The sequence below is a fragment of the Thalassophryne amazonica genome, chromosome 12, assembly GCF_902500255.1.
Source record: "Thalassophryne amazonica chromosome 12, fThaAma1.1, whole genome shotgun sequence".
In the NCBI taxonomy this organism is placed as follows: Eukaryota; Metazoa; Chordata; class Actinopteri; order Batrachoidiformes; family Batrachoididae; genus Thalassophryne; species Thalassophryne amazonica.
This window is the reverse complement of record NC_047114.1, coordinates 13,564,855-13,591,369: the sequence shown is the minus strand read 5'-3', so window position 1 is coordinate 13,591,369 and position 26,515 is coordinate 13,564,855. Positions and strand designations below refer to the sequence as shown.

The 26,515-nt window shown below is 45.3% G+C and overlaps 1 protein-coding gene across 1 annotated transcript; it reads left to right on the top strand.

Moving 5' to 3' along the window:
* The first annotated feature begins 266 nt into the window (after positions 1–266).
* Positions 267–26,208, top strand: LOC117522385. The gene is made up of 3 exons (XM_034183777.1): positions 267–305; positions 8,301–8,459; positions 24,804–26,208. Exons 1-3 carry the CDS (start codon positions 267–269, stop codon positions 25,365–25,367), a joined length of 762 nt encoding a protein of 253 aa, XP_034039668.1. The 3' UTR covers positions 25,368–26,208.
* Positions 26,209–26,515: the final 307 nt, after the last annotated feature.

The window sequence follows — 26,515 nt, the reverse complement described above, 5'->3', positions numbered from 1 at the left end:
TATATATATATATATATATATATATATATATATATAAAATACATCAGGGGATGAGGGCCCTGCAATGCCCAGGAGTGTTCTTCAGGCCCATAACCCTCCCAGTCTACCAGGTACTGAAACCCCAGGCCCCAGCGATGAACGTCGTGGATCCATCACACAGTCCAGGTGGGATGGCCATCCATGAGCTGGGCGGGAGGAGGGGGATTGGCCAGAGAGCACAAAGGACTACAGTGTACAGGTTTGATCCATGAGACATGGAATGTAGGATGAATGCCAAGAGCCCGGGTGACAACACAGTCAACAACGTAAGGTCTAATGTATTGTGGGGCTAGTTTCTGGGAGTTTGACTGCAGAGGGACATCCTTGGCCGACAACCACACCTCCTGATACACCTGTCAGTACTGAGGGGCCAGATTGCGCCATTGATCCGCATGGTGAAGTGTCTGGTCTCTCGTCCAGAGCAAGGCGGAGCACACCATCTTCCACATCCACCAACAGCACCGTAGATGGGCCTGTACAGATGGTACTGATAGGTCCTCTTCCTGAGAGGGGAATAGTGGTGATTAATATCAGCCATTCATTCATTCAAATCTTGAAAGTCCAGTGGCTGAGCTGACTTGCGTGAGCATATTCCACCCACGGCAACTGATCACTCCACAGTGTGGGATGGGAAGACGTGACTTTTTTGTGTGTAATAGTTTTTTTTATTACTGTTACCAGTCTAATGCTTCTGTTAGTTTTTCACTGTAACTGCTGTGAATTTTAGCTCATTATTTTATGAATCTTAGAAGTGGTTAGGTTTTTTGTTAGCAGTTAGCTTGCGCTAGCTTGGCTACACTCTTGGATTTTCCGGTGCACAAAGTACACTACTTTACACTTTACATTAATCCTGCATGATGCTGGCAGATAGGGTGGCTCTATTAGACAGCCATGTCCGTAAGCTAGAACAGCTTCTTAGTTCAGTGGAGTTAGATGTTACGGGCACTCCAGATGAGGTTAGTGTTGGGCCAGCTAGCACACCCATCAGCATTAGCTTAACAATGCCGGCTGCAGATGACGGCATTCAGATGATTCTTACGTGGAGGAAGTCATGTGTGGCTCGGTGCCCGGTTGTGGTATCTGGATCACACTCGCCACTGTGATCTGTGAACCAGATTTTGTCCTTGAATATGCCTGTTGTTAGCCCTTTGAGCCCACATGTGACTTCCGCCCATACCTTCAGGCCGAAATGCTGGGCATTAGTGATAGGGGATTCTATCACCTGCAAATTCAGGTTACAGATGCTAGCTGACATTTAATGTATTCCTGGGTCCAGAGCTCCTGACACTGCCTCTCATCTTAGGGTGCTGATGCTGCAGAAGGGTAGACAGACAAAGGAATATGACACTAGATACAACCACATAGTTATTCACGTTGGCGCCAATGATGTTAGAATGAAGTACTGTGGGGTCACAAAAATGGACATAGAGAGAAAACTTGTGACCTTGCCAGAACAATATGTCGGCATTGATTAATAGTCTCTGGTCCCCTCCCCATCTGGGGTAGTTATGAGACGTTTAGCAGGCTGACATCATTAAATAGGTAGCTGGCACAATTTTGTAGACAGCAAGGCTTTAATTTTATTGATAACTGGCCTTCGTTTACAATCCACAACCCACATGGAATGTCTCAAACCTAAAACTACTTCTAGGCATCTTACATATGCTACTCTGTGACATCCCTAAATCCAAACAGTCCAATTGTCAACCCTACTGAGATCCTTAGTCTGGGTCTCATTAACATAAGGTCACTGTCATCAAAATCACTGTTGATTAATGATCTAATTATGGATCACCACTTAGATATGATTGAGCTTTGTGAAACCTGGCTTAAACCTACTGCCGGTGGGCAGGCCTCATTTAAGGGCCTGCACACCGGCGTAGACATTTAGTCACATTACTCATGATGTTGTGTGCTGCTCTTGAGGGGGTGTTGCTCTTATATATAAATCTAGGTTTAGTTTTTTAGCTGTTGGGGGTCATAAATGTAGTTTGTTTAAACATCTGATTCTCTGCTCTGCCCACAATGCTATGTATAGTCAAGGTCACAAGAATAAAAATCAGCCCTATTACTTTGTCGCTGTATATTTAGGTCCCCTGGTCTCATACGCTGAATTCTTAAGCCCCTTTCACAGTGGCATATTCGTAGAGCTGCTCATTGCAGCGTGGTGTTTCATTTAAATACCTCTTGCTTGCCTCTACTGGTGGTTGGCTCTCACTGCGGTATTGTATCACTTCCTGTTCCGGAGCACAGCGGTGTTTTTCTGTATCTGTTAGCTGTTTAATCTGCGCAGTTAGATTGATCTAGTTATCTAGATTACGATTTGTTTCCCAGTGTAATCTTTACGTGCCTTAACTAAAGCACTCCTTCTGCTGAATCACCTCTAAATTATTTACACATTATTCACTTTGCGTGTTTTTAGGAATCCGCTAGCTTAGCGTAGCTACTAGCTCTTAGCCGATTTAGCATGGCGGCTTCTCCTGTCTCTCCCGCACTTTTCTGCTCTGGGTGTCAAATGTTTAGTTATTCCTCGGCCTCCTTTAGCAGTAACGGTACTTGTAATAAGTGTAGCTTATTCATAGCTTTGGAGGCCAGGCTGGGCGAATTGGAGACTCGGCTCCGCACCGTGGAAAAGTCTACAGCTAGCCAGGCCCCTGTAGTCGGTGCGGACCAAGGTAGCTTAGCCGCCGTTAGTTACCCCCTGGCAGATCCCGAGCAGCCGGGAAAGCAGGCTGACTGGGTGACTGTGAGGAGGAAGCGTAGCCCTAAACAGAAGCCCCGTGTACACCGCCAACCCGTTCACATCTCTAACCGTTTTTCCCCACTCGAAGACACACCCGCCGAGGATCAAACTCTGGTTATTGGCGACTCTGTTTTGCGGAATGTGAAGTTAGCGACACCAGCAACCATAGTCAATTGTCTTCCGGGGGCCAGAGCAGGCGACATTGAAGGAAATTTGAAACTGCTGGCTAAGGCTAAGCGTAAATTTGGTGAGATTGTAATTCACGTCGGCAGTAATGACACCCGGTTACGCCAATCGGAGGTCACTAAAATTAACATTAAATCGGTGTGTAACTTTGCAAAAAAAATGTCGGACTCTGTAGTTTTCTCTGGGCCCCTCCCCAATCAGACCGGGAGTGACATGTTTAGCCGCATGTTCTCCTTGAATTGCTGGCTGTCTGAGTGGTGTCCAAAAAATGAGGTGGGCTTCATAGATAATTGGCAAAGCTTCTGGGGAAAACCTGGTCTTGTTAGGAGAGACGGCATCCATCACACTTTGGATGGAGCAGCTCTCATTTCCATCCCCGTAGAGACGGTGCCTGCTCCCAGACTACCAATAACCAGCAAAAATCTATTTAAGCATAAAAATTCAAAAAGAAAAAATAATATAGCACCTTCAACTGCACCACAGACTAAAACAGTTAAATGTGGTCTATTAAACATTAGGTCTCTCTCTTCTAAGTCCCTGTTGGTAAATGATATAATAATTGATCAACATATTGATTTATTCTGCCTTACAGAAACCTGGTTACAGCAGGATGAATATGTTAGTTTAGATGAGTCAACACCCCCGAGTCACACTAACTGTCAGAATGCTCGTAGCACGGGCCGGGGCGGAGGATTAGCAGCAATCTTCCATTCCAGCTTATTAATTAATCAAAAACCCAGACAGAGCTTTAATTCATTTGAAAGCTTGACTCTTAGTCTTGTCCATCCAAATTGGAAGTCCCAAAAACCAGTTTTATTTGTTATTATCTATCGTCCACCTGGTCGTTACTGTGAGTTTCTCTGTGAATTTTCAGACCTTTTGTCTGACTTAGTGCTTAGCTCAGATAAGATAATTATAGTGGGCGATTTTAACATCCACACAGATGCTGAGAATGACAGTCTCAACACTGCATTTAATCTATTATTAGACTCTATTGGCTTTGCTCAAAAAGTAAATGAGTCCACCCACCACTTTAATCATATCTTAGATCTTGTTCTGACTTATGGTATGGAAATAGAAGACTTAACAGTATTCCCTGAAAACTCCCTTCTGTCTGATCATTTCTTAATAACATTTACATTTACTCTGATGGACTACCCAGCAGTGGGGAATAAGTTTCATTACACTAGAAGTCTTTCAGAAAGCGCTGTAACTAGGTTTAAGGATATGATTCCTTCTTTATGTTCTCTAATGCCATATACCAACACGGTGCAGAGTAGCTACCTAAACTCTGTAAGTGAGATAGAGTATCTCATCAATAGTTTTACATCCTCATTGAAGACAACTTAGGATGCTGTAGCTCCTCTAAAAAAGAGAGCTTTAAATCAGAAGTGCCTGACTCCGTGGTATAACTCACAACCTCGTAGCTTAAAGCAGATAACCCGTAAGTTGGAGAGGAAATGGCGTCTCACTAATTTAGAAGATCTTCCCTTAGCCTGGAAAAAGAGTCTGTTGCTCTATAAAAAAGCCCTCCGTAAAGCTAGGACATCTTTCTACTCATCACTAATTGAAGAAAATAAGAACAACCCCAGGTTTCTTTTCAGCACTGTAGCCAGGCTGACAAAGAGTCAGAGCTCTATTGAGCTCAGTATTCCATTAACTTTAACTAGTAATGACTTCATGACTTTCTTTGCTAACAAAATTTTAACTATTAGAGAAAAAATTACTCATAACCATCCCAAAGACGTATCGTTATCTTTGGCTGCTTTCAGCGATGCCGGTATTTGGTTAGACTCTTTCTCTCCGATTGTTCTGTCTGAGTTATTTTCATTAGTTACTTCATCCAAACCATCAACATGTTTATTAGACCCCATTCCTACCAGGCTGCTCAAGGAAGCCCTACCATTATTTAATGCTTCGATCTTAAATATGATCAATCTATCTTTGTTAGTTGGCTATGTACCACAGGCTTTTAAGGTGGCAGTAATTAAACCATTACTTAAAAAGCCATCACTTGACCCAGCTATCTTAGCTAATTATAGGCCAATCTCCAACCTTCCTTTTCTCTCAAAAATTCTTGAAAGGGTAGTTGTAAAACAGCTAACTGATCATCTGCAGAGGAATGGTCTATTTGAAGAGTTTCAGTCAGGTTTTAGAATTCATCATAGTACAGAAACAGCATTAGTGAAGGTTACAAATGATCTTCTTATGGCCTCGGACAGTGGACTCATCTCTGTGCTTGTTCTGTTAGACCTCAGTGCTGCTTTTGATACTGTTGACCATAAAATTTTATTACAGAGATTAGAGCATGCCATAGGTATTAAAGGCACTGCGCTGCGGTGGTTTGAATCATATTTGTCTAATAGATTACAATTTGTTCATGTAAATGGGGAATCTTCTTCACAGACTAAAGTTAATTATGGAGTTCCACAAGGTTCTGTGCTAGGACCAATTTTATTCACTTTATACATGCTTCCCTTAGGCAGTATTATTAGACGGTATTGCTTAAATTTTCATTGTTACGCAGATGATACCCAGCTTTATCTATCCATGAAGCCAGAGGACACACACCAATTAGCTAAACTGCAGGATTGTCTTACAGACATAAAGACATGGATGACCTCTAATTTCCTGCTTTTAAACTCAGATAAAACTGAAGTTATTGTACTTGGCCCCACAAATCTTAGAAACATGGTGTCTAACCAGATCCTTACTCTGGATGGCATTACCCTGACCTCTAGTAATACTGTGAGAAATCTTGGAGTCATTTTTGATCAGGATATGTCATTCAAAGCGCATATTAAACAAATATGTAGGACTGCTTTTTTGCATTTACGCAATATCTCTAAAATCAGAAAGGTCTTGTCTCAGAGTGATGCTGAAAAACTAATTCATGCATTTATTTCCTCTAGGCTGGACTATTGTAATTCATTATTATCAGGTTGTCCTAAAAGTTCCCTAAAAAGCCTTCAGTTAATTCAAAATGCTGCAGCTAGAGTACTGACGGGGACTAGAAGGAGAGAGCATATCTCACCCATATTGGCCTCTCTTCATTGGCTTCCTGTTAATTCTAGAATAGAATTTAAAATTATTCTTCTTACTTATAAGGTTTTGAATAATCAGGTCCCATCTTATCTTAGGGACCTCGTAGTACCATATCACCCCAATAGAGCGCTTCGCTCTCAGACTGCAGGCTTACTTGTAGTTCCTAGGGTTTGTAAGAGTAGAATGGGAGGCAGAGCCTTCAGCTTTCAGGCTCCTCTACTGTGGAACCAGCTCCCAATTTGGATCAGGGAGACAGACACCCTCTCTACTTTTAAGATTAGGCTTAAAACTTTCCTTTTTGCTAAAGCTTATAGTTAGGGCTGGATCAGGTGACCCTGAACCATCCCTTAGTTATGCTGCTATAGACGTAGACTGCTGGGGGGTTCCCATGATGCACTGTTTCTTTCTCTTTTTGCTCTGTATGCACCACTCTGCATTTAATCATTAGTGATCGATCTCTGCTCCCCTCCACAGCATGTCTTTTTCCTGGTTCTCTCCCTCAGCCCCAACCAGTCCCAGCAGAAGACTGCCCCTCCCTGAGCCTGGTTCTGCTGGAGGTTTCTTCCTGTTAAAAGGGAGTTTTTCCTTCCCATTGTAGCCAAGTGCTTGCTCACAGGGGGTCGTTTTGACCGTTGGGGTTTTACATAATTATTGTATGGCCTTGCCTTACAATATAAAGCGCCTTGGGGCAACTGTTTGTTGTGATTTGGCGCTATATAAAAAAATTGATTGATTGATTAAAGTACTAACCCTGCCTCAAGCCCCATTACTGCTGGGAGGGGCTCCAGCCCACTGCGATTCAATATTTGATAAGTGGTTGCAGATGTGGGTGTGTACAGTGTGGCAAATAAGTATTTGTGAGAGGTTCAGAGCTGAACGGATCTCACCACTGTAATATACATATAATTACTTGATCATCATCAACACTCTGAAAGAGGTATGACATGGAACTGTATCGCCAGGCCATGACATCATTATTAAACATGAAACTCACCTCCAGCACGGAACAGGTTTGTTTCACAGTGCAGGGCACACAGGAACCAGGAACCACAGCCTGTGTTGAAAAGCCTCGCACCCGGCTGCTGTGTGCTGCAAACAACCATGACGAAAATAAATTCCATGTGATAATCAAACCGACATCATGGTATATAGAGTTGCGTAGTGCTGCTGAAGTGTGCAAAAAAAGAAGAAATTAAAGTTTGCTGGAAAGGCTGCATCTGATGAATGGTGGGAAAGCTTGGCCCACTGCCAGCAAACTTCCAGCAAAGGTGTCCAGTGGCTGATAGTGGCACATACATGAGCCCCACACACACGCTTAGTGGCTCATTCAGCCATTATGAACACACACAGTGACATCGGGGAGTCTTCAGCGCCTTTTATGGCCATCTGACAGCAGTCTGTGTCATCTAACCTGTTGTCTAAATACTCTTTGGATGCGATCATGTAGGTGTGGACAAGGTAGTCTGGATGGGATCCGCCCACAGTCTACATGCCTTTTTCCCTTCCGACTGCGGCCGGATTATGGCCGTATTTGCAGTGTCGGGCTCGTTCCTGCACATTCTTGCTATGTGTGATGGGGGCTTTATTGATTATGGTGAGTACAACAGGACCACTAGAGCCAATCACGTTTTTAAACACAGAAGTTGGTAAAATGTTAAGACAGCAAGAAGAGGGTTCCATACGGCTGACCAAATTATTACGTTCTTGAAGTGTTATTGGGGAAAACATCTCTAAAATTGAAGAAGCCGAGGAGTACAGGACAGATGGAAAAGAAGATGAAAAAATGTTTGACCTAATGTCATTAATTTTGTTGTATTCCTCATATAGTACAGGAATAAGAATATTGCAAATAGCATCACATAAAACCTTAGGATTACACTGATTATTAGATATAAAATTTGTAAAAAAAAATAAAATAATGCAGCTTTGACATCCTTTACTGCATTGTTAAAAGACACTGAAAGTTATTTTAAATTAAAATAGTGGACATGTAGTAGTTTAGTGGATTTCCAAAGTTGTCTCACTCTCTGACAATCACTTTAGAGATCCAAGCTGCCATGAGAAAGCAGACTGAACATCCTCTAGGTGTCAATTCTGCCAAGGTTGTGACTTACTAGTTTCACTGGTACCTATGGGTTCTGGAATGAACCCAAAGTCCAGAAGATGATTGACATCAGGTCTGAATCAGTTTGAGACCACTGATGTCCAACATGACTTCTACTTCACTCAATGTACATGGAGCAGAAGCATTCGGAATCCTTACTGGATTGTTCTTCTTCACTTTAAGGGGGGCGAAGAGCTGTCTGGGTGTCTTCAGAGGTCCAAACCCAGCAGTCAACCACCAGAATGCAAACCCAAACTGCCAATCACTGCTGCTACCTCAAGGCAAACTCCACCATCAGCACACACGGAGGAAGAGCACAAGGAGTCATTGAAAGTGCTGCAGGTATTCTTCCTTCCTTCCTTTTCTCTCAAAAATTCTTGAAAGGGTAGTTGTAAAACAGCTAACTGATCATCTGCAGAGGAATGGTCTATTTGAAGAGTTTCAGTCAGGTTTTAGAATTCATCATAGTACAGAAACAGCATTAGTGAAGGTTACAAATGATCTTCTTATGGCCTCAGACAGTGGACTCATCTCTGTGCTTGTTCTGTTAGACCTCAGTGCTGCTTTTGATACTGTTGACCATAAAATTTTATTACAGAGATTAGAGCATGCCATAGGTATTAAAGGCACTGCGCTGCGGTGGTTTGAATCATATTTATCTAATAGATTACAATTTGTTCATGTAAATGGGGAATCTTCTTCACAGACTAAGGTTAATTATGGAGTTCCACAAGGTTCTGTGCTAGGACCAATTTTATTCACTTTATACATGCTTCCTTTAGGCAGTATTATTAGACGGCATTGCTTAAATTTTCATTGTTATGCAGATGATACCCAGCTTTATCTATCCATGAAGCCAGAGGACACACACCAATTAGCTAAACTGCAGGATTGTCTTACAGACATAAAGACATGGATGACCTCTAATTTCCTGCTTTTAAACTCAGATAAAACTGAAGTTATTGTACTTGGCCCCACAAATCTTAGAAACATGGTGTCTAACCAGATCCTTACTCTGGATGGCATTACCCTGACCTCTAGTAATACTGTGAGAAATCTTGGAGTCATTTTTGATCAGGATATGTCATTCAATGCGCATATTAAACAAATATGTAGGACTGCTTTTTTGCTTTTACGCAATATCTCTAAAATTAGAAAGGTCTTGTCTCAGAGTGATGCTGAAAAACTAATTCATGCATTTATTTCCTCTAGGCTGGACTATTGTAATTCATTATTATCAGGTTGTCCTAAAAGTTCCCTGAAAAGCCTTCAGTTAATTCAAAATGCTGCAGCTAGAGTACTAACGGGGACTAGAAGGAGAGAGCATATCTCACCCATATTGGCCTCTCTTCATTGGCTTCCTGTTAATTCTAGAATAGAATTTAAAATTATTCTTCTTACTTATAAGGTTTTGAATAATCAGGTCCCATCTTATCTTAGGGACCTCATAGTACCATATCACCCCAATAGAGCACTTCGCTCTCAGACGGCAGGCTTACTTGTAGTTCCTAGGGTTTGTAAGAGTAGAATGGGAGGCAGAGCCTTCAGCTCTCAGGCTCCTCTCCTGTGGAACCAGCTCCCAATTCGGATCAGGGAGACAGACACCCTCTCTACTTTTAAGATTAGGCTTAAAACTTTCCTTTTTGCTAAAGCTTATAGTTAGGGCTGGATCAGGTGACCCTGAACCATCCCTTAGTTATGCTGCTATAGACGTAGACTGCTGGGGGGTTCCCATGATGCACTGAGTGTTTCTTTCTCTTTTTGCTCTGTATGCACCACTCTGCATTTAATCATTAGTGATTGATCTCTCCTCCCCTCCAAAGCATGTCTTTTTCCTGGTTCTCTCCCTCAGCCCCAACCAGTCCCAGCAGAAGACTGCCCCTCCCTGAGCCTGGTTCTGCTGGAGGTTTCTTCCTGTTAAAAGGGAGTTTTTCCTTCCCACTGTCGCCAAGTGCTTGCTCACAGGGGGTCGTTTTGACCGTTGGGGTTTTTACGTAATTATTGTATGGCCTTGCCTTACAGTATAAACCGCCTTGGGGCAACTGTTTGTTGTGATTTGGCGCTATATAAATAAAATTGATTGATTGATTGATTCTTGTGAAACACAAAATCACCTACGTATCCAGTTATAAAACTGTGCAGTCTGATCCATGATTCTCGTGGGCAGGATTTTCATTTTTAAACATTCCTCCTTCACTCATGTTGCATCTTTTATATAAGACTTTTAAAATTATTCTCACTGAAATTCAAGCTCCTCTTCAGTCATCATCTTCAGACACAAATAACTTTATGAAACAATCAGTTTTAGGTTCTGGAGTCTGGAAAGTGAACCCCTTATGCTGCTGTCATATAGAAAAACCATCACAACAGTTATAACAGCGGGACGCATGCAGTCCTTTTCTGTATTGACGACACAGACAGTAATTTACTTAATTGATTGGCTTGCCTCTACTGGTGATTGGCTCTCACTGCGGTATTGTATCACTTCCTGTTCCGGAGCACAGCGGTGTTTTTCTGTATCTGTTAGCTGTTTAATCTGCGCAGTTAGATTGATCTAGTTATCTAGATTACGATTTGTTTCCCAGTGTAATCTTTACGTGCCTTAACTAAAGCACTCCTTCTGCTGAATCACCTCTAAATTATTTACACATTATTCACTTTGCGTGTTTTTAGGAATCCGCTAGCTTAGCGTAGCTACTAGCTCTTAGCCGATTTAGCATGGCGGCTTCTCCTGTCTCTCCCGCACTTTTCTGCTCTGGGTGTGAAATGTTTAGTTATTCCTCGGCCTCCTTTAGCAGTAACGGTACTTGTAATAAGTGTAGCTTATTCGTAGCTTTGGAGGCCAGGCTGGGCGAATTGGAGACTCGGCTCCGCACCGTGGAAAATTCTACAGCTAGCCAGGCCCCTGTAGTCGGTGCGGACCAAGGTAGCTTAGCCGCCGTTAGTTACCCCCTGGCAGATCCCGAGCAGCCGGGAAAGCAGGCTGACTGGGTGACTGTGAGGAGGAAGCGTAGTTCTAAACAGAAGCCCCGTGTACACCGCCAACCCGTTCACATCTCTAACCGTTTTTCCCCACTCGACGACACACCCGCCGAGGATCAAACTCTGGTTATTGGTGACTCTGTTTTGCGAAATGTGAAGTTAGCGACACCAGCAACCATAGTCAATTGTCTTCCGGGGGCCAGAGCAGGCGACATTGAAGGAAATTTGAAACTGCTGGCTAAGGTTAAGCGTAAATTTGGTAAGATTGTAATTCACGTCGGCAGTAATGACACCCGGTTACGCCAATCGGAGGTCACTAAAATTAACATTAAATCGGTGTGAATTGAAAGAGAAACTGTGTTAAAGCCCCCTGACACTTTCACAACTTTGATTCATGCATCTGTTTACAGTGTGTCATACTGGTGAGTAAACTCGTTGTGAACTGCTGTAGACTGAACGTGAGATGTGCACTACTGTGTGCAAGTATTCAAAGAGAATTTTGAAATGTTCAAAAAAATCTCTCATGCATCAAAGTCGAGCAACAAACGTGAAATGGCCATGAATGTTGCGCGATCTACTCGCCAGCACTGCGTGCTGATGCACGTTGATGCTTGATGGTGCGTGAGATGGCACATGCAGCTCGTCAAGTCAAGTAAAGAAGAAGTGAACAGTGTGAGTGGTTGCGTCAGCGCACCGCATCACAGTGCAGCTTGTCTGAATGATTATAACAAGATGTTAAAGCTATCGTAAACATACTTTTACAGCTGCACACAAGAAGGAAAGAACATGCAACTGTTTTACCAAGCCATTACAATGTAAACATGACAAATAATTACCTTTTTAGACGGCTCCAAATGCTTTCTCCACCTCGTTCAAGAAAAGCAGCAGCTGAAGCACACCTCTGTGATTCTGGAGGCGATTAGAGGCGTTTTCAACAGCTAACTCAGACAGGAAATGATTAATCCGCTAAAAAAAAATTATTATTTTATATACGCAGCACACAGCGTGGCAGCCAGTGGAACAAAGCACGACGTCCAGCTGGGAACACAGTGGGTGGGATAGTCCAGACAATGCAATTGCGCGAATCAAAGTCGTGCAAGTGTCAGGGCACCTTTACTGTGAGGATTTTTAATCTGATTTTGTTTTTAGTTTCTTGTTTTATTTTGGTAGGTTGATTCTTTGGTTACTTACTTAACATTTCCTGTTCCCTTCCCACACCTGTTCCTGGTTTGGTTAATTGCCCGTGTTTGTTCTCAGGTCTCATCTACATTTAAACCCATCCCTTTTACTTATTCCAGCGTCTGTTGGTAAATTCTCTGCTTTTGGGTCCCAGTTTCTGTTTTCATGTTGCACTGTGAAATGTCGGTGCATCTGACAGAGCAGTTACATGAAGCTACATATGTGACCTGGTACTGATTACTCATAAATCACTCTGATGAGCTCGTCATGGACACCTCAGAACACGCTTCAGTGAAACACACACATATTTGAGCTACATTTAAAAGTTAATGTCCCTAGTGATAATATTTCTCATTCCTGTCAGACTCACACTCACACTTCCTCTCACACTTGGGGATGAAGGTGACAATTTGTCTTATTTTTCTAACTTGTCCTCCCTCTGTGAAATTTGTATTTATGGTTTCTATCTTACCTTCTCTATTTCCGTGATCTTGTTTCCTCTTGGCATTTTCTCTACATGTTTGTGTCTTTGCGCATGATGACTGCATGGCTCCAATGCCTGTGGACAAATCCACTGTAATCACGCCAAAATTCACCAAAATTTAATTAGTCATATATATAAATAGTATATCCAACTTGCAATAGCTAACTATTTTTTAGTAGGTTTCTTTCGTCATAGTATTTATGAAATCTTGAAAAATAAAAGATACATTTTTGGGTGATTCTTTAACTACGGGCACTATTGGCCTTGTAAATGTAATTTCCACCATACCATTGCCTTACAATATAAAGCACCTTGGGGCAACTGTTTGTTGTGATTTGGCGCTATATACATGTGCTCTGATGTCACTGTTTATCTCCGTAGAAACTACCCAAACAATCTCTCATACAAACGGTTTAAAGGGACATTACAGTGTTGTGGTGGAAATTACGGCAATAGTGTGGGACAACTACATTTTGTTTAAACAATCACAACAGTTGTATGACATTGAATACCCCAATTACGTTTTGATTATTTTACTGATATTTTATTCAGAGATATTTTAAAACATTAGAAAAAAACTTTTTTTACCATTCATTTTTATCATTGAAGATCAAAAGTCTGGGTGTGGGACAAGCACAAAACGGCAATATTTGCATATAATGATGCTGAACAAAGGTGAAAAAGTCATCATAGACTACTAGAACAAATTTCTTAACACACTTTCACTGTAAAGATAACTATAAAAGTGTGAAATTTCCCCTTTTTTCTGTTTTTCATACAATATGATCAAAGGACATAATAAGTGCCCGTAGTCTAAGAATCACCCTTTTATGATCAAAGCCAATACATTTGCCTATAATTTGTTGAATCATTAGTCTTTCCTTAGAACAATTATTGGGAAAATACTGAGAAACATGTTTCAAGGTCCTTCTGAATTATATATATTTAATCCATTAGATGTTCATAATTGGTAAATGTTGTCATTGGGTTGCAGCACGCTTATTTTAGTTACGTTACAGTATTTATTTAATATGAACAAACCAATGGCACTGAAGGCGCAAGCTCGCTCGTGTTACAGGGAGGCCCAAACAGGAAATGCCAAATTATCAGTCCACAGGAAATGTCAAATATTGAACACTTCCTGGATCAATAGTACAGGAGATTGAGCTGTTTTTCAGTATGTTGTTTTTGCTGTGGTATGTTTCTCCTTTGTAAAGTATTGTGTAACTTTTTGTTTGTCTCAATTTAACAAAAAAAATAAGTAAATTAAATTTTTTAAAAAACAGAGGAGATCTCCAGCAAACAGAGGAGATCTTGCGGGGATTCAGTGGAAAGTCGACACTGAAACCGGACTTGCCAGATGTTCAGTCAACACTAAGTGGAAATGTGAAATGTTGAACACTTCGTGGAACAACAGTACAGGAGATTAACCTGTTTTTCAATATGTTGTTTTTGTTGTGATATGTTTAATCTCTATGAGGTTTTTGTGTAACTTTTTCTCAATTAAAAAAAGACACAGAGGAGATCTCGCACAAATAGAGGAGATCTCGTGGGAATTCAGTGGACAGTCGATACTGAAACAGGAAATGCTAAATGAGTCGACACTGAAACCAGAAACACTAAAGTGAGAGGCAGCACGCACCTTGACAGCTCATGAGGTCAATCGGTGACCATTAATGTGTAAATTACATGAATGGTTTTAGCCATGCTAATGCTCCCCAGAACCATTTACTGAAAAAAAAGCTCTGAAGGGCCTAAATGAGATGGTGAGGACAAATAACAGGAAATGTTTAAAATAGTGGGGAGTTAAGAGCTCTGTAGTTGGGGGAGGTGGGCGCAATGCCCCCTGAAGCTGAAGGGTTTTATCCATGGTAATGCTCCTCAGAACTATTTTACTGGAAAAAAAGGCTGAAGGACCAAAATGACATGGTGAGATGGTGAAGCAGTTCACTCATTCATGTCGGTGACATAAGCATATTATATTGCATAATTAGCTTGGCGCTAGCTTAGCATTAGCTACAGTGTCATGGTGCTGACACCTATGAATCTGTTGTGAACAACAGGATATAATGTGCTTAGAAATTAGATACTTGTGGTGGCTGAGGACCTGAGCAAGGGGTGTGCCTTAAAGTAGTGATTCACAATGGATTTAATAATTTACGCTTCTTGATTACACAATGCTAATGGGCTAAAGTTAGCATGAAAACTCACTAGTGCCACATAACATGATGCTAACAGGAGTCACATAATGCAATGCAAATGGGCTAATGCTAGCATAAGGTGAGAGCCTCCATTGTGAGCAATGGAATTCGTGATATGCTTTAAAAAAATAGTTTTATTTTCTGTCAAATCAGGTTTTTGTCGGACAGAATAACTAACATACATAACAGACACACTGTTGTGAAAGTGTCGTGACACGGACCTGACGTGTGGGCAGGCTCGATAGAAGACGCCTGGCGAGAGAAGAGCCGGATCCCACACAGCTTCCACCTCCAACGGAGCTGAAGAACACCGGAGCTGCCAAGCCCTGCACCCCAGGTGGCCGATGTCTTCAACAGTCAGACCCGGTACTGCTGGCAGAGAACAGAGACAGTCCTGATGAGTGTGAGTTCGCACACTCAGTAATCCCACAGTCTGTATACAGTTAGGAGGGAAAACCTCCACCTCCAATCACACACTCGTGCAGCTCCTGTCTAACCACTTATCTGGTTGGGGTGTGAAGCGAAGCCGTCGCTGATCACACCAAATGCCAGTCCCACAGATAAGGCAACACCCACAGGAAAACGGCTGCAAAGAAGTTCAGACTATTAGTCAGTGTTAAGTACAGCAGAGAATATTACCTGAATGGTAGCTGATTTCTCGGCGAGGAGGTGGAGTTGCAGTCCGGCCTTTATGGTGATGGTGATGAGATGAATGAGTGACAGCTGGTGCTGATGATGAGTGACAGCTGTCACTCCCAGTGGCTCCGGCGCCCTCTCGTGCTTGAAGCCCGCACTCCAAGCAGGGCGTCATCTGGTGGTGGTGGGCCAGCAGTACCTCCTCTTCAGCGGCCCACACAACAGGACCCCCCCCTCAACGGGCGCCTCCTCCGACCAGGCTTGTCCGGGTGCCGGGCGTAGAAATCGTCCAGGAGGGCCGGGTCCAGGATGAAGCTCCTCTTCACCCAGGAGCGTTCTTCGGGTCCATATCCTTCGCAGTCCACCAAATACTGGAACCCCCGGCCCTTTCGACGAATGTCCAGGAGTCGGCGCACAGTCCAAGCCGGCTCCCCGTCAATGATCCGGACAGGCGGTGGCGCCGGTCCAGGGGCACAGAGGGGAGAGGTGTGGCAGGGTTTGAGTCTGGAGACGTGGAATACTGGATGTATCCGCAGTGAAGCTGAAGCTGCCAGCTTCACTGCGGCTGGACTGAGGACCTTCACGATGGTGAAGGGTCCTATAAATCTGTCCTTAAGCTTCTGAGATTCCGTTTGTAGAGGTATGTCCTTTGTGGATAACCAGACCGCCTGCTTGGGCTGGTATGCAGGGGCCGGGGAATGCCGGCGGTCTGCATGGGCCTTAGCCCTCGTCCGGGCTCTGAGCAGGGCAGAGCGGGCGGTATGCCACACCCGACGGCACTTCCTCAGATGGGCCTGGACCGAGGGCACCCCGACCTCTCCCTCCACTAGCGGAAACAATGGGGGCTGGTACCCCAAACACACCTCAAACGGGGAAAGGCCGGTGGCAGATGAAACTTGGCTATTATGAGCGTACTCGATCCAGGCCAGATGGTTACTCCAGGCCGTCGGGTGTGCGGAGGTCATGCAGCGGAGGGCCTGCTCCAGTTCCTGGTTCATCCGCTCTGCCTGCCCGTTCGTCTGGGGATGGTACCCAGACGAGAGACTGACGGTGGCCCCCAGTTCCCTGCAGAAACTCCTCCAGACCTGGGAGGAGAACTGAGGACCACGATCCGAGACAATGTCCGATGGAATCCCATGCAGACGCACGACATGGTGGACCAGGAGGTCTGCAGTCTCCTGGGCCGTCGGGAGCTTTGGGAGGGCCACGAAGTGGGCCGCCTTGGAGAACCGGTCCACTATCGTGAGGATGGCAGTCATGCCCTGGGACGGCGGGAGGCCCGTGACAAAGTCCAGGCCGATGTGAGACCAGGGGCGATGAGGCACGGGCAGAGGCTGGAGGAGGCCTTGGGCCTTGTGGTGGTCGGCTTTGCCCCTGGCACAGGTGGTGCAGGCCTGGACATACTCCCGGACGTCGGCTTCCATAGACGCCCACCAGAAGCGCTGCCGGACCACTCCCACGGTCCTTCGCACCCCTGGATGACAGGAGAGCTTGGAACCGTGACAGAAGTCAAGGACCGCAGCCCTGGCCTCTGGTGGGACGTACAATTTGTTCTTTGGACCTGTCCCCGGGTCCGGGCTCCATGTCAGGGCCTCCCGGACGGTCTTCTCCACGTCCCAGGTAAGGGTGGCCACGACAGTGGACTCGGGGATGATGGTTTCAGGGGGGTCTGACAGCTCGGTCTTGACCTCCTCTTCATGCACCCGGGACAGGGCGTCAGATCATTGTTTTTTTGTCCTGGGGCGGTAGGTGATCCGGAAGTCAAAACGCCCGAAGAACAGCGACCAGCGGGCTTGCCTGGGGTTCAGACGCCTGGCGGTCCGAATGTACTCCAGGTTCCGATGGTCCGTGAAAACCGTAAATGGTACCGATGCTCCCTCCAACAGATGTATCCACTCCTCAAGAGCCTCCTTCACCGCAAGAAGTTCCCGATTGCCGACGTCATAGTTCCTTTCAGCCGGGGTCAACCTGCGGGAAAAGTAGGCACATGGATGGAGAACCTTGTCGGACTCCCCGCTCTGGGATAGCACGGTTCCTATCCCTGAGTCAGAGGCGTCCACTTCAACTACGAACTGGCGATTAGGATCAGGCTGCACCAGAACTGGTGCAGTCGAGAACCGGCGTTTCAACTCCCTAAATGCGGCTTCGCACCGATCCGACCAGGTGAAGGGGACTTTTGTGGATGTCAGGGCTGTCAGGGGGCTAACTACCTGACTGTAGCCCTTGATGAACCTCCGGTAGAAATTTGCAAAACCGAGGAACTGTTGCAGTTTCCTACGGTTTGTTGGTTGGGGCCAATCTCTCACCGCCGCAACCTTGGCCGGATCAGGGGCGACGGAGTTGGAGGAGATTATGAACCCCAGGAAGGACAAAGAAGTGCGGTGGAACTCGCACTTCTCGCCCTTTACAAACAGCCGGTTCTCCAACAACCACTGTAGGACCTGACGTACATGCTTGACATGGGTCTCAGGATCCGGAGAAAAGATGAGTATATCGTCTAGATATACGAAGACAAACCGATGCAGGAAGTCCCACAAGACATCATTAACCAACGCTTGGAACGTTGCGGGCGCATTGGTGAGGCCGAACGGCATGACCAGGTACTCAAAGTGACCTAACGGGGTGTTAAATGCCGTCTTCCACTCGTCCCCCTCCCGGATCCGAACCAGGTGATAAGCATTCCTAAGGTCCAATTTCGTGAATATTTGGGCTCCATGCAGGGGCGTGAACACTGAATCCAACAGGGGTAACGGGTATCGGTTGCGAACCGTGAGTTCAGCCCTTTGTAATCAATGCATGGACGGAGTCCGCCATCCTTCTTGCCCACAAAAAAGAAACCAGCACCCATCGGGGAGGTGGAGTTCCGGATCAACCCGGCAGCTAACGAGTCCTGGATGTAGGTCTCCATTGATTCGCGTTCCGGACGTGAGAGGTTGTACAGCCTGCTGGACGGGTACTCAGCACCCGGTATCAATTCAATGGCACAATCGAATGGACGGTGTGGGAGCAGCGTGAGTGCCAGATCCTTGCTGAAGACGTCAGCAAGGTCATGGTACTCAGCTGGCACCGCCGCCAGATTGGGGGGGACTAAAACCTCCTCCTTAGCTGTCACACCGGGTGGAACCGAGGATCCTAAACACTCCCGGTGGCAGGTTTCGCTCCACTGAACCACAACCCCAGACGGCCAATCAATCTGGGGATTGTGCTTCAACACCCATGGAAAACCCAAAATCACTCGGGAGGCAGAAGGTGTTACATAAAACACAATCTCCTCCCTGTGATTCCCAGACACCACCAATGTCACTGGCTGTGTCTGGTGTGTGATTAGTGGAAGAAGGGTGCCATCTAGTGCCCGCACCGACACTGGTGATGGTAAGGCCACTAGAGGGAGCCCAACCACCTTTGCCCATCTGCTATCCAGCAGATTCCCCTCCGACCCCGTGTCCACCAGTGCTGGGGTGTGAAGGGTTAGATCCCCGCTCAGGATCGTGACTGGGATACGTGCAGATCTTCGGGGTTTCCCCGCGTGGGTGTTGTGACCCACCCTTAGCCCAGTCTCTAAGGACGAGTGCTGCTGTTTTGACCGTTTGGGGCATTCTCTCTGTGTGTGCTCAGTTGAGCTGCAGAGAAAACACTCTCCACGGATAAGCCTCCTTTGTCTCTGATCTGATCACTTTTTGGCCCTGCATGTTTCCATAGCAACGTCAGCAGGGGGAGCTGTTGTCACGTGGAGAGCCCTGGCAGTGGAGCGTGGGGAAGTCGGCTACCTTTCGGACCCGGGAGGAAGAGGGACGGCTTGTGCCTGACCACGCCCTTCATCTCGCTCCCGTCGGTGTTCTGTTAATCGGTTGTCTAACTGTATAACCAGGTCGATAAGCCCATCTAAATCCCGCGGCTCGTCCTTCGTCACCAGGTGCTCCTTAAGGACCAGAGACAGTCCGTTTACAAAGGCGGCGCGGAGCGCAACAGCATTCCAGCCGGCTCGCGCTGCTGCGATGCGAAAGTCGACTGCATACTTCGGTGCGCTCCGACGCCCCTGCCGTATCGACAGCAGCACGCTTGAAGTGGTCTCGCCTCTATGAGGGTGGTCGAACACCTGTCGGAACTCCCTCACAAACTCAGTGTAAACCGTTAGGAGCCGTGAATTCTGCTCCCAGAGTGCCGTAGCCCAGGCGTGTGCCTCTCCTCGAAGCAAATTTATAACGTATGCCACCCGGCTAGCATCTGACGCGTACATGACGGGACGCTGTGAAAAGACGAGCGAACACTGCATCAAGAAGTCCGCGCACATCTCCACACAGCCTCCGTACGGCTCCAGAGGGCTTATGTATGCTTCAGGGGAAGCTGGGGGGGTTCGTTGAACGACCAGCAGAATGTCTGTCTCTGGCACACGGTCAGCAGGAGGAGGTGCTGCAGCAGCGCCCTGAGCATGCGCTTCCACCTGGGTGGTGAGAGACTCCATCCTACGATTGAGAACAATGCTCTGCTCGGTAACTAAGTCCAACCGAGCGGTAAAGGCGGTTAAGATGTGTTGCAGCTCACCTAACACGCCTCCTGCTGGCGCCTGTGCACCTCGCTCTTCCATTGGCTGTTCAAGCGATGGTTGACGCCCCTCAGGATCCATGACGCTGGCCGAGAAATCCTGTTGTGAAAGTGTCGTGACACGGACCTACAACAGGGGGCGTTAATGAACGGACAATGGATAAGCCAAAAGTAACAATTTAATATTGTGAATCGCACAACGACGTACAGACAATAACAATATGGTGGACTGTCAATTATACACAAAGTGACGTGTGGGCAGGCTCGACGATAGAAGACGCCTGGCGAGAGAAGAGCCGGATCCCACACAGCTTCCACCACCAACGGAGCTGAAGAACACCGGAGCCGCCAAGCCCTGCGCCCCAGGTGGCCGCTGTCTTCAGCAGTCAGACCCGGTACTGCTGGCAGAGAACAGAGACAGTCCTGATGAGTGTGAGTTCGCACACTCAGTAATCCCACAGTCTGTATACAGTTAGGAGGGAAAACCTCCACCTCCAATCACACACTCGTGCAGCTCCTGTCTAACCACTTATCTGGTTGGGGTGTGAAGCGAAGCCGTCGCTGATCACACCAAACGCCAATCCCACAGATAAGGCAACACCCACAGGAAAACGGCTGCAAAGAAGTTCAGACTATTAGTCAGTGTTAAGTACAGCAGAGAATATTACCTGAATGGTAACTGATTTCTCGGCGAGGAGGTGGAGTTGCAGTCCGGCCTTTATGGTGATGGTGATGAGATGAATGAGTGACAGCTGGTGCTGATGATGAGTGACAGCTGTCACTCCCAGTGGCTCCGGCGCCCTCTCATGCTTGAAGCCCGCACTCCAAGCAGGGCGCCATCTGGTGGTGGTGGGCCAGCAGTACCTCCTCTTCAGCGGCCCACACAACACACACAGATTTGGGCTTTGGATAATTATGGTGCAGAATGTTTTTCTTACAACTTTGCTTTAAAATTTGCTTTGCTAATTTCCTGCTTTTAAATTCAGATAAAACTGAAGTTATTGTACTTGGCCCCACAAATCTTAGAAACATGGTGTCTAACCAGATCCTTACTCTGGATGGCATTACCCTGACCTCCAGTAATACTGTGAGAAATCTTGGAGTCATTTTTGATCAGGATATGTCCTTCAATGCGCATATTAAGCAAATATGTAGGACTGCTTTATTGCATTTGCACAATATCTCTAAAATTAGAAATGTTTTGTCTCAAAGTGATGCTGAAAAGCTAATTCATGCATTTATTTCTTCTAGGCTGGACTATTGTAATTAATTATTATCAGGTTGTCCTAAAAGTTCCCTAAAACCCTTCAGTTAATTCAAAATCAAATCAAATCAATTTTATTTATATAGCACCAAATCACAACAAACAGTTGCCCCAAGGTGCTTTATATTGTAAGGCAAAAGCCATACAATAAATACAGAAAAACCCCAACGGTCAAAACGACCCCCTGTGAGCAAGCACTTGGCGACAGTGGGAAGGAAAACCTCCCTTTTAACAGGTAGAAACCTCGAGCAGAACCAGGCTCAGGGAGGGGCAGTCTTCTGCTGGGACTGGTTGGGGCTGAGGGAGAGAATCAGGAAATCAAATCAAATCAATTTTATTTATATAGCGCCAAATCACAACAAACAGTTGCCCCAAGGTGCCCTATATTGCAAGGCAAGGCCATACAATAATTACGGAAAAACCCCAACGGTCAAAACGACCCCCTGTGAGCAAGCACTTGGCAACAGTGGGAAGGAAAAACTCCCTTTTAACAGGAAGAAACCTCCAGCAGAACCAAGCTCAGGGAGGGGCAGTCTTCTGCTGGGACTGGTTGGGGCTGAGGGAGAGAACCAGGAAAAAGACATGCTGTGGAGGGGAGCAGAGATCAATCACTAATGATTAAATGCAGAGTGGTGCATACAGAGCAAAAAGAGAAAGAAACACTCAGTGCATCATGGGATCCCCCCAGCATTCTAAGTCTAGAGCAGCATAACTAAGGGATGGTTCAGGGTCACCTGATCCAGCCCTAACTATAAGCTTTAGCAGAAAGGAGAGTTTTAAGCCTAATCTTAAAAGTAGAGAGGGTGTCTGTCTCCCTGATCCGAATTGGGAGCTGGTTCCACAGGAGAGGAGCCTGAAAGCTGAAGGCTCTGCCTCCCATTCTACTCTTACAAACCCTAGGAACTACAAGTAAGCCTGCAGTCTGAGAGCGAAACGCTCTATTGGGGTGATATGGTACTATGAGGTCCCTAAGATAAGATGGGACTTGATTATTCAAAACCTTATAAGTAAGAAGAAGAATTTTAAATTCTATTCTAGAATTAACAGGAAGCCAATGAAGACAGGCCAATATGGGTGAGATATGCTCTCTCCTTCTAGTCCCTGTCAGTACTCTAGCTGCAGCATTTTGAATTAACTGAAGGCTTTTCAGGGAACTTTTAGGACAACCTGATAATAATGAATTACAATAGTCCAGCCTAGAGGAAATAAATGCATGAATTAGTTTTTAGCATCACTCTGAGACAAGACCTTTCTATTTTTAGAGATATTGCGCAAATGCAAAAAAGTAGTCCTACATATTTGTTTAATATGCGCATTGAATGACATATCCTGATCAAAAATGACTCCAAGATTTCTCACAGTAGAGGTCAGGGTAATGCCATCCAGAGTAAGGATCTGGTTGGACACCATGTTTCTAAGATTTGTGGGGCCAAGTACAATAACTTCAGTTTTATCTGAGTTTAAAAGCAGGAAATTAGAGGTCATCCATGTCTTTATGTCTGTAAGACAATCCTGCAGTTTAGCTAATTGGTGTGTGTCCTCTGGCTTCATGGATAGATAAAGCTGGGTATCATCTGCGTAACAATGAAAATTTAAGCAATGCCGTCTAATAATACTGCCTACATGTATAAAGTGAATAAAATTGGTCCTAGCACAGAACCTTGTGGAACTCCATAATTAACCTTAGTCTGTGAAGAAGACTCCCCATTTACATGAACAAATTAAAAATGCTGCAGCTAGAGTACTGACAGGGACTAGAAGGAGAGAGCATATTTCACCCATATTGGCTTCTCTTCATTGGCTCCCTGTTAATTCCAGAATAGAATTTAAAATTCTTCTTCTTACTTATAAGGTTTTGAATAATCAGGTCCCATCTTATCTTAGGGACCTCATAGTACCATATCACCCCAATAGAGTGCTTTGCTCTCAGACTGCAGGCTTACTTGTAGTTCCTAGGGTTTGTAAGAGTAGAATGGGAGGCAGAGCCTTCAGCTTTCAGGGTCCTCTCCTGTGGAACCAGCTCCCAATTCGGATTAGGGAGACAGACACCCTCTCTACTTTTAAGATTAATCTTAAAACTTTCCTTTTTGTTAAGCTTATAGTTAGGGTTGGATCAGGTGACCCTGAACCATCCCTTAAGCCCCGGTCACAACCCACCATGCATTTTTTTTTCGCCATACGTTTTCTGCGGATGCCACGGCCACTACGTTTTTGTGAAAACGTACGGAGGCAGTAGCAAGAGGAGGGAGGGAGTACGTTCAACGCACGTCTCTGGGAGTGTAACAATAAAGAGAGTTCACAATAAAGCAGTGTGTGTGTGTGTGGGGGGGGGGGGTCGCTTTTCTTTTTTATGAGCGGGACCGGAGCTGCAGTGTTTTTCGGCGTCGGCGATGCATGAGCATGTCCAGCCTGCAGCGGTCAGTTGTACGAGTGTTTACTTGCCTCGAAAAGTTCCAGCTAGTTAACAGACTGAAGCTGTGGAGTGTGTGTTGCCAAGTTCAAGTGAGAAGCTGCATTGTGCATGCAAGTCTGTTGGCCTCCATAGTATGTGGTGAGTGCCGTAATCCGTACTACCTACGTCCGGATTTGGTTAATTCAATAGTAATTGAATGAAAATGTGCTGCTTTGAATCCATACTGAGGCAGTACTCACAACGTGCGTCATCTGTACTGCTGTTGAATCCGCAGCCTGACCGCAGCGAAAGTTCTGCATGCACTAAAACCTCTACAGCGTGTCTGCGTGTGTCTGCGTGCTCCTAAATTCATACTGAGGCAGTACTTACGACGTACGGATCTCCAAATTTAGCCCACGTTTTTGCAAGTAGACTGCACGCACGTGCAAGTACGGTGGGTTGTGACCACGGCTTTAGTTATGCTGTTCTAGACTCAGACTGCTGGGGGGTTTCCGATGATGCACTAAGTGTTTCTTTTTATTCACCTCTTTTTGCTCTGTATGCACCACTCTGCATTTAATCATTAGTGATTGAGCTCTGCTCTCTTCCACAGCATGTCTTTTTCCTGATTCTCTCCCCTTAGCCCCAACCAGTCCCAGCAGAAGACTACCCCTCCTTGAGTCTGGTTCTGCTGGAGGTTTCTTCCTGTTAAAAGGGAGTTTTTCCTTCCCACTGTCGCCAAGTGCTTGCTCATAGGGGGTCGTTTTGACCGTTGGGGTTTTTCTGTAATTATTGTATGGCTTTTGCCTTACAATATAAAGCGCCTTGGGGCAACTGTTTGTTGTGATTTGGCGCTATATAAATAAAAATGATTTGATTTGATTTAAAAAGAGGGTGTGTACCCTGTGTCATTTATCACGTCTTCAGTAACTGTGCCATTATAACCATAATTTTGATATTTTAAATGTATTTATAACTACAATAACAATGCCTCTCTTCATTGCAGGTGGCCAAAGAATTGCCAAATGAGAATATTTTGGCAGGTGGGGAGAAGCAGCCGCCACCAAGGGAGGATGTGTTTCCAACATCACAGATCACCAAGTGGAACTCTCCAGAGTTACAGAAATCTGACCCGCAAACAGCTCAGCAGCAACAAACTAAAGGTGGAGTGAAAGAAGGCAACAACACCAAGAAAGATGGCACAAGATCTTATCCAAAGGAGGAAGCAAGAAATGATGTGCTGAAAGAAATGCCTACCCAAAACTCTGCACCAGTGGAGAAGGGGGCGTTACCTCCATTTGCAAATGTACACATGGCTGTTTGTGTCCACCCGGCCCAGAAGAATCAGGAAGTGCCATTACAAACACAAAGACAGACCACAAAGATGGATTTACTGGCTGATCTATCCTTAGAAAAAGCAGATAATCCTAAAAGAGCTCTGCTGAGTCCTGCTCAGTCAAACAAAGAAGATATTGGACCAGCAGTCAATAAAGTCAAATTAACAAAAACTGTTACTCTACAAAAGGAAGTCATGATAGCAGGGGAGAGCAAACAGGAGCTGTCCACATAGTCAATCATGACAGACCAGAACTCAAATAAAGCCAAAGTCATCATTTCTCAGAAAGAAATCGTGGTTTCACAGGACTGTTCGACCAGGTCACAGAAGGATCAGTCAGGGAGTTTGGATCAGGACTGTTTAGTTTCTAACACAGCCAGAAAACATAACCAAAGCCTGGTGGATAACCACAGTAGAAATCAAATCAGCCAAGAGGGGGGAGTGCATGAATCTAGTGACTGTTCTCAATACACAGATGTAGGAGGAAACCTGGGGCCTCCACCTCCAACTGATAAAATCACACTTCAAATCCCAAAGACTAGAGTCAATACACCCTTCCAAGACCAACGCCTGGCACACATTTTTGAAAATGAGAAAGATCTTGATGGAATGTGCCAACCAACACTAGAAGAACATAAGGAGCAGGACAAAGATTATCACTGTGGTAAAACAGATTTGGACTTTTGTCTCAAAGGTATTGTGATAAATGATGAGGAGACTCAACATCCACACCAAAACAAACCAATAGTTGATGGTTCATTTCATCACAGTGAAAATAAAGATGCATTAGACCCATCTAAAAACAAAGAAACCAAAAAGAAATTCAAATTCAAGATCCCCCAAGAAAAAATTGCTGCATTCAGTCAGGCCATTCAACCAACAACAAGTAAAAGCAGAAAGAAGACACTGGAGGTTGTGGTCTATGATGAAGAAGAGGAGTTAACGTCAGACAGCAGGCAGGTGAAGCACGTGAAGAAGCAGACCAAAGAGTCCAAGAGGTTTGAGATCAGCAACAAAAAAACAAGTGGAGCCGAGTGATGACGGATGATGATGAAAATTGTTTGATAAAATTGATTGAAATTGATTGAAAAATAATGAACAGAACCAGTGACAAAGGGCAGCCCTGGCGGAGGCCAACGTGCACTGGAAACAGGTTTGACGTACTACCGGCAATGCGAACCAAGCTCCTGCTGCGGTCGACACGGTCGAACGCCTTCTCCAGATCCACAAAACACATGTGGACTGGTTGGGCGAACTCCCATGAACCCTCGAGCACCCGACGGAGCGTGTAGCGCTGGTCCAGTGTGCCGCGACCAGGACGAAAACCACACTGCTCCTCCTGAATCCGAGGTTCGACCATCGGTCGAATTCTCCTCTCCAGT